Genomic DNA, 8,859 nt, shown 5'->3' with positions numbered 1-8,859 from the left:
ACAAAAAAAAAGCAGTTCAAATAAAATACTTTGAAAATGAAGAAATCATTTGAATAGAGTTAAGGTTAATGGTAAAATAATGTATAAAAATTATTGCGAATCAAATATAAAGTTCAAAAATAGTTCTTGAAGAAGGAAGAATCGTATGAAAAGGGAGTACTTGTTTTAAAAATGTTAGATATCAGGGAAAGCCAAGAAATGAGTATGGTAAGAGTGCTGTCAAGTGAAACCCTGCTGATCTCACTGAACATGTAAAAATCTGTAGATGCCTTTATTTTATTCACTCTCATACATATGTAGAAAGAGAACTATATGGTAAACATAAAAAAAACTAGAATGTAAAATTAATACTTTAAAAAATGGGCTGTATACTTTTCTTGTCACCAGAGATAAGAATTTATTATTTTTAAAAGAGAATAGTTATTTTCTTTGTGACTGTTTCCATGACTTTGCTACTTAGAAGTTAGAGATGACACGACCGGGCGTGGTGGCTCAAGCCTGTAATCCCAGCACTTTGGGAGGCCGAGACGGGCGGATCACGAGGTCAGGAGATCGAGACCATCCTGGCTAACACGGTGAAACCCCGTCTCTACTAAAAAATACAAAAAACTAGCCGGGCGAGGTGGCGGGCGCCTGTAGTCCCAGCTACTCGGGAGGCTGAGGCAGGAGAATGGCGTAAACCCGGGAGGCGGAGCTTGCAGTGAGCTGAGATCCGGCCACTGCACTCCAGCCTGGGCGACAGAGCGAGACTCCGTCTCAAAAAAAAAAAAAAAAAAAAAAAAAAAGAAGTTAGAGATGACAAAGTTTATCTAAGAAAATGTTTATGGAAGTATGATTTCAATAATGAATGTTTAGAAGACTGAATTTCCTGACTGGGCACAGTGGCTTATGCCTGTAGTCCCAGCACTTTGAGAGGATGAAGAAAGAGAATTGCTTGAGTCCAGGAATTCAAGACCAGCCTGGGCAACACAGCGAGGGCAAGTCATGTGACATTCCTGTGCCTCAGTTTTTTCACCTATAAAGTGAATTCCCACAGTTTTGGGGGAGGGGAGAAAAACTTAGGATAGTGACTGGCACAGGAGAAGCACTATATACAATATATATGTGGATATCATTTGTTTTTATGGTACCTTTTTAGCTATCTAATGCAAAATATGAATCATTTTTTTCTGGGTCTTAAATTACGGAATGTAAGAATTTTCTAAATTCTCTAATTCTGTGTTAGTTTTAAAGCAATGGAGTAACAGATCTGTCAACTTGTAAATATGGATCGACCTGATCCACAATGTGACCCCTAGCCACTAGTATTTACTGGTACAACACTCAGAAAATATCAAAGGTCAGAGAAGCCAAACAAATGTAAAAACATACAGGTGCTCAGAAATATATACCTGTAATCTCTTTAAAGAGAAATATTTTCCAAACTGAGTGACACAGTGCCTTAGTGAGTTGTGAAATCAATCTCATGATTTCCAAGCCAGTGTTCTTTTAAAAATGAACTAGTCCACAATAGAATATACTAAAGTGCTGGTGTTTTCTGAAAAAAAAATTGTTTTTTTTTTGAGACAGGGTCTCACTCTGTTGCCCTGGCTAAAGTGCAGTGGCACGATCATGCTCACTGCAGCCTTGACCTCCTGGGCCCAAGTGATTCTCCCACCTCAGCCTTTTGAGTAACTGGGATCACAGGTACATGCCACCACACCCAGGTAATTTTTTAATTGTAGAGGTAGGGTCTTGCTATGTTGCTTAGGCTGGCCTTGAACTCCTGGGCTCTAGTGATTCACTAGCCTCAGCCTCCCAAATTTATGGGATTATAGGTGTGAGTCACCTTACCTGGCCTGTTTCCTGAATGTTTTTTTTTTTTTTCAGGTGTTTCTGCATATGTGTGTTTGTATGGGTATAACAGAGAGAGAGAAAGAAAGAAACTTTTCTACCTCACTTTGCAATCAGAAGTTTGAAGTCTTATCTTTTGGCTTTTGTTTCAGAAATATTTCAAATGTAGACTCTCTCCTTTACCACACTGTCCCCTTAGGCAAGGTCTTTGCCATGTTTCTGAGACTATTGCAACAGACTCCCAACCTCTGACTGTGGGCCCTTCTCAATAATGATTGTTTATGTAATAAATCTAAACCCAAGACAACTACAACGATACAACAAATTATGTGCTTAAAAACTTCCAATGTCGGCCTGGTGTGGTAGCTCAGGCCTGTAATCCCAGCACTTTAGAGGCAGAGGTGGGCAGATCACCTGAGGTGGGGAGTTCGAGACTAGCCTGGCCAACATGATGAAACCCCATCTCTACTAAAAATACAAAAAATTAGCCAGGCATGGTGGTGGGCGCCTATAATCCCAGCTAATTGGGAGGCTGAGGCAGGAGAATTGCCTGAACCTGGGAGGTGGAGGTTGCACTGAGCCGAGATCACACCACTGCACTCCAGCCTGGGCAGCAAGAGCAAAACTCTGTCCCAAACAAAACAAAACAAAACAAAACAAACTTCCAGTGTCTACCAAATGTCTCACACAAGTATTTGGGGATCTTCACAAAACAGCCCTTACGGAGTTTTCCTTTGCTGAGACCCTATGCTGTGGCCACAGTAAACTTACTCGGCTTCCCAGAAATGCCTTGGCCTTTGTGAGCAATCTCTTATCTCCAGGCCTCTCACAAAGACCTGTTCCAGTAGAAGCTCAGGGGAGCATAGTGGACATTATTCCAACAACCCTTTCCCTACAGCTATGCAGCCAAATCTGCCAGCTCAGTTAATTAATTAATTAATTAAGCAATTCAGAGATGGGGGTCTGCCCAGGCTGGACTGCAATAGCTGCAGCCTCAAACTCCTGGGCTCTAAGTGATCCTCTTCAGTCTACTCAGAAGCTGGGACTGCAGGCATGTGCCACCACACCCAGCTAATTTTTTTTTTTTTTTTTCTGGTAGGGACCAGGCCAACTCAGTCTTGAACTCCTGGCTTCCAGCCTCCGGAAGTGCTGGGATTACAGGCATGAACCACTGTGCCCAGCCAACGCTCCCAGTCTTGTTAGACATGGGGTCTGTAGTTTCCAGTAGGTTCTTGAGTCTAGGGTTCCTACCTCATGTTTTATAGTTAATTTAGGGGAGGTGCTGTGTTGGTTTATCTGGGGAGTTAGGGGTGGGCTGGGGGATAGAGGGGACTTCAATTAATGAAACCATAAGCAAAACTCAGTTGAGGACACCGGTTATGAGAGTGGCCTGATTATGGCCAATCTTACATAATGTGTGAGATCTTGATATTACCCCATCCTTGAGAGTTCTCTATAAAGCTACAGGGACTTGGGAGCACCTTTAATCACAGACAACCCATGTTCCTGTGGATTATGGTTTATTAGATTGCACATGCCTAAATAAAGACATCCTCTGCAGTCTTTTGACAATTCTATAAGCATTTTGTGACTCTGCAGTTAGACAGCTGAGAGATCTGTGTTACTTCCATCACATATATAAATAATTTTAAATAAAAATCATGGCGTGAATAATTTATGTCCTCTACCGATTTGAAGCTATCCATTTGGAAGACCACTCTGAAGAGATGAAATAAGTTGTCTGCCAAAAATTACTTATTAATTTACAAGGGAAAGGGGAAGTTTTGTTCCTCTCCTTGATTTGACTGAAAATCGAGGGCTTTCTCGAATAGTTTTGGCATCCAGGGTCATTTTTCATTAAAAAGCGAAAAGTCATGTGAAATATAAATCTCCCCAGGTCATTCAGCCCTAGACCCTGGGAGATTCTCTACAGAGGGGGTTTGTTATAGTCAACTTTTCCGGGTAAAACAAACACAAATACTCCTCCTCCACGGGGCGGGGGCGGTGCCTAGGTGATGCACCAATCACAGCGCGCCCTACCCTATATAAGGCCCCGAGGCCCCGCAGCGTTTTACGCTTTTCGCTGGTTATTAAGTTTTGCGTTTGTCTGCTGTTATGTCTGAAACCGTTCCTGCAGCTTCTGCCGGTGCTGTTCCAGCCGTCATGGAGAAACCTCTAACCAAGAAGACAGGGAAGAAGCCGGCTGGCTTGACAAGCGCAAGTCGCAAAGCATCTTATCTCTCTGTGTCCAAGTTGATCACCGAGGCCCTTTCAGTGTCACAGGAACGAGTAGGTATGTCTCTGGCTGCGCTCAAGAAGGCACTGGCCGCTGCTGGCTACGACGTGGAGAAGAATAACGGCCGCATCAAACTGTCCCTCAAGAGCTTAGTGAACAAGGGAATCCTGGTGCAAACTAGGGGTACTGGTGCCTCCGGTTCCTTTAAGCTTAGTAAGAAGGTCCTTCCTAAATCTACCAGGAGGAAGACTAACAAGTCAGCTTCTGCCAAGACCAGGAAGCTGGTTTTATCCAGGGACTCCAAGTCACCAAAGACTGCTAAAACCAATAAGAGAGCCAAGAAGCCGAGGGCGACAGCTTCTAAAAAACCGGTTAGGAGCGGGAGAAAGGCTAAAGGAGCAAAGGGTAAGCAACAGCAGAAGAGCCCTGTGAAGGCAAGGGCCACGAAGCCAAAATTGACTCAGCATCATAAAGCTAATATTAGTAAGTCCACATCTAGGAAGTAAAGAGCTTTCCAGGAGGCCTATTTCGAAAGAACCCAAAGGCTCTTTTAAGAGCCACCCACATTATTTTAAGATGGCGTAACACTGGAAACTTATTTTCTGTGACAGTTAACTATAGGTTTAAGTTGTGATGCAGCTGAGTTGAAAAGTCTTGAGGTGGGAGAATTCAGTCCAGGATTCAAGACCATCCTGCGCAACATAGCCGGACTACCATCTATACCGGGGTCCCCATTTTCCCCAGCCACCGACCGGTACCGGTTCTTGTCCGTGGCACGTTACGAGTTGGGCCGCACAGCTGAGGGGTGAGCGAATATTAACCACCTGAGCTCCACCGCCTGTTAGGTTAGCTGCAGCATTAGATGCTCATAAGCTCAAACCCTATTGTGAATGGCGCATGCAAGGCAACTAGCTTTCAGGCTCCTTGTGACAATCTAATGCCTGATGATCTGAGGTTGGAGCAGTTTTAGTCCAGAAACCATCACCCCCAGCCCCTGCATCCCTTCGTCCGTGGTATATTTGTCTTAGACAAAACCAGTCTCTGGTGTCAAAAAGGTTAGAGACTACTGGTTTTACAAAAAAGTAAATTAGTCAAGCATGGTTGGCACTCTCCCTTAGTCCCTGCGCCCAGGCTTTTAAGGGTACAGTAAGCTATGATCGTGCTACTTCACTCCAGCCTGGATGACAGTGAGACCTTGTCTCAAAACTTAAAAAAAAAAAAAGAAAGTTAAAAAAGAAAAAGGGCTTCTTGTCAGAGACGTGGTGTATACCTAGAGGTCCAAGAACTACAAAATCTGATGTCCAGTCCTGAAAAACTCAATGGTGCACTAGAGTAGGCTTTTACATATAAGAGCATCTAAGTTCTGGAAATGCCAGTGTCAAGGAAGGGAGTGGAGAGCAATTCAGCATCCAAACAATTTGCTGATACTTTTATTTATTTTCTTAAACAGAAGTACTACATTCTAGTCTTTCTGTGGTGTCATTATAACTGTTGTTTCTTAATATGCTGTCCACCGACTTCAAGGGATCAATAAATAGGAATCATGGTGTCCCAGAATATGGATTAGGGGAGTTGGTTTTTTTTTTTTATCTATTCATTAACTGTAGCTGAAATGTATAATTTTCTTCCATTGAGTGTGACTGACAGAAATAACAAATTTGTAGGTTATAGTTGTTGCAAGAATCTTGAAAATCGTGCTTATTTCCAAAGTACTATTATTATCAGATATTTGATATATCAACAAAAACACACTGTCAAGTGGTTTGATAATTATTTTAATATTATTGATCTAATACAGTTGTAACCTTATGAATTACTTTACGTATCTTATTTATGAAAAGAATCTGGGTCTGGTGTGGTGGCTCACGCTTGTAACCCCAGCAGTTTGGGAGGCCGAGGTAGGCGGATCACGAGGTCAGGAGATCGAGACCATCCTGGCTAACATGGTGAAACCCCATCTCTACTAAAAATACAAAAAAATTAGCTGGGCATGGTGGCGGGCACCTGTAGCCCCAGCTACTCGGGAGGCTGAGGCAGGAGAATGGCGTGAACCTGGGAGGCAGAGCTTGCAGTGAGCCGAGATCGCACCACTGCACACACCAGCCTGGGCGACACAGCGAGACTCTGTCTCAAAAAAAAAAAAAAAAAAGTGTAAGTTTCATCAGACTGCCAGAGCATTCCGAAGACTGAAAAATTTTAAGAATCCAAACCTTAATGAAAATGTTGGAGGCTGCCCAGTTAGGGTCTGAATTCAACCTTCCTGAATCACAAAATTGTTTTAAGTCTCGAAGTCTGAGCTAAAGTACGTTTCTCTTTAAACAAACATAGTTTATTTTAATTTTCCCTTGATTTGTGATTTAGTATTCTTACAGACCATCAAAAATATTCAGTCAATGTTAGTCTATCTTGGACCATGGTATTTCGAGAAACTTTGAACAAAGTCCCCTGCAAAACTATGCATTGCATTATTTCACATACATGTATGTTTTCCAGATGGTTCAATAGTACCTCACTTTTCTGAACTTATTTGTATAGTTTGGCATCTTTTTAAAACTTGTGTCCTATAATGAGAAACAACTAAACATTATGTTTTAAACTTGTATAGATAACATCAACCACAGACCTTTCCTGTTTGCGTGTAAGTGTATTGTTTCCCAATGAGTTTGGAATGACAAGGATTGTGCAAAAATATGCCTCACTTGCCTGACATAGCAGAGAGTCCTTTTGTCTAAATTCTGTGCCCAGCAATGGACTGTCACCGGATTTTCATCATATACAGTGAGGATGAACAACTGACTTCTCTCAGCAGCTGGCCAGTCTCTCAAGAATATGCGAATCCCTCAAGATGGCTTCCTGCACCTTTGCTCATTTAGCCTTGGATGTATACAAGGCTAGCATGCCTGGCATACATAAGGTTAAAAACAAAATCAACCACTTGTGGTTCTTCCTCCAGTTCTGAGGATTATTAGACCACTTTTTTTTTTTTTTTTTTTTTTTTTTTTTTGGAGACTCACTCTCTCACCCAGCTGTCACCCAGGCTGGAGTGCATGGAGTGCAGTGGCACAATCTCTGCTCACTGCAACCTCCGTCTCCCGGGTTCAAGCAGTTCTCTGGCTCAGCCTCCCAAGTAGCTGCGATTACAGGCGCCTGCCACCACACCTGGCTAATTTTTGTATTTTTAGTAGACTGGGGTTTGGCCGTCTTGGCCAGGCTGGTGTTGAACGCTGGACCACGTGATTCACCCGCCTTGGCCTACCAAAGTGCTTGGATTACAGTTGTGACCCAGTGAGCCCAGCAAATGCTTCTTTTCTGGAGCCACTTTATTAGCGCTTACCTCTGTGCCTACTTTCTGCTTCAAAATTTTGTCAAAATGTGGCCGGTCATTGTAAACACAGATCATTCTTATTTAAGTTATCAGTGAATTCTGCCATCCAGACTCACATTCTCGCAACGCATTTCAGCTCTTTAGACGACTTTGTGAGCGGCCCTGAAAAGGGCCTTTTTTTTTTTTTTTTTTTTTTTTTTAAATTCCAGGAGACCGCGTATTCATAGATTCAGCCGCCGAAGCCATACAAAGTGCGCCCCTGACGTTTTAGAGCGTATACTACATCCATGGCTGTGACAGTTTTGCGCTTGGCGTGCTCCGTATAGGTGACAGCGTCTCGAATAACGTTCTCTAAGAAAACCTTAAGCACACCTCGAGTTTCCTCATAGATGAGGCCGGAAATGCGCTTGACGCCACCACGCCGAGCCAAACGGCGAATAGCAGGCTTTGTAATGCCCTGGATGTTATCCCGGAGCACCTTACGATGGCGCTTAGCACCACCCTTCCCCAACCCTTTTCCGCCTTTGCCGCGACCAGACATGATTTCCACAGCAGTGGAAGTTACGAATGCACACGGTCCCTTAAATACAAACTTGGCGGACCTGATTGAAAACAACATGAGTTGGGGCGGATTTTTTCATTTTTCAAATTAGGTCACCAAGTGGGTGGAGCAAGAAAACTTTCATTAAGAGTTCATTGTTTTGATTGGCCAGTGAGACTTCGCTCTTCGTGGGACTGGAAGGGTCTCTACAAGCTGAATGCACTGTATTCCTGTCAGCTTAATGACGCTAAGCACAGCCCCATTCCAAATTTCTTTTTATTTCCACTTAATAACTAATAAATTACGTAATAGTTTATTGGGGAAAGTACAAATAATGTTTAAAGGAGGTCAGATTTATAGGTCAAGGGACTTAACCTCTCAATCATTTTAATATTTTTATTTATACCAGGCATTTTGATGGCCTTCTCTGTGCTGGACAAAGTATAAGTTTGGCTATGAAGTTTCACTCCTAAAGATCCTATATTTGAGAAGGCAAAAAGATAGCCAAATAATTGCAAATTAAAACCTCATAAGTGCAAACTTCTTCCTCGTCACCTTCCCTATCTCGATTCAAATATTTATTGAATGACTCATTTTTGTGCAGAAGTCTGTGAGAGAAATAGGAAACATAAACTTAAGTCTGGAAAAAATGTTTTCCCGGGACGCTCTTCCTGGCCTGCTGTGCCTGTCTGGTGTGCCTGAAATTCCAAACACTGTTCCCTTCCCACCATTTTTAATCCACTTTCAACTTGCTCCAGCTTTAGAGAAAAGGACATACGTTTTGTACAGTTGGGGATTAATTGAAGTGTAGGGCTAATACTTGATTAAGGTCATTACAAAGTCTACAGGGTCTTCTTCTGGGAGGTTTTTGTGATAAGATTATTGGTGTTAAAATAAGGCTAATCCCCTTGAAAAATAAATAGA

At 42.6% G+C, this 8,859-nt stretch overlaps 2 protein-coding genes across 2 annotated transcripts; one reads left to right on the top strand and one right to left on the bottom strand.

Annotated features, from left to right (window-relative positions):
* The first annotated feature begins 3,914 nt into the window (after nt 1-3,914).
* H1-6 (H1.6 linker histone, cluster member) lies at nt 3,915-4,627 on the top strand. The gene has a single exon (XM_030928474.1). The coding sequence runs from the start codon at nt 3,949-3,951 to the stop codon at nt 4,573-4,575; it is 627 nt and encodes a 208-aa protein (XP_030784334.1). The 5' UTR covers nt 3,915-3,948; the 3' UTR covers nt 4,576-4,627.
* Nucleotides 4,628-7,594: 2,967 nt separating this feature from the next.
* On the bottom strand, nt 7,595-8,001 carry LOC104663636 (histone H4). Its single transcript, XM_030928481.1, has one exon. It carries the CDS (start codon nt 7,933-7,935, stop codon nt 7,624-7,626), a length of 312 nt encoding a protein of 103 aa, XP_030784341.1. The 5' UTR covers nt 7,936-8,001; the 3' UTR covers nt 7,595-7,623.
* Nucleotides 8,002-8,859: the final 858 nt, after the last annotated feature.

This window comes from Rhinopithecus roxellana, chromosome 4 (genome assembly GCF_007565055.1).
Source record: "Rhinopithecus roxellana isolate Shanxi Qingling chromosome 4, ASM756505v1, whole genome shotgun sequence".
Classification (NCBI taxonomy): Eukaryota; Metazoa; Chordata; class Mammalia; order Primates; family Cercopithecidae; genus Rhinopithecus; species Rhinopithecus roxellana.
Note: the sequence above shows the minus strand (reverse complement) of the source record. Positions and strands in the feature narration are given on the sequence as shown.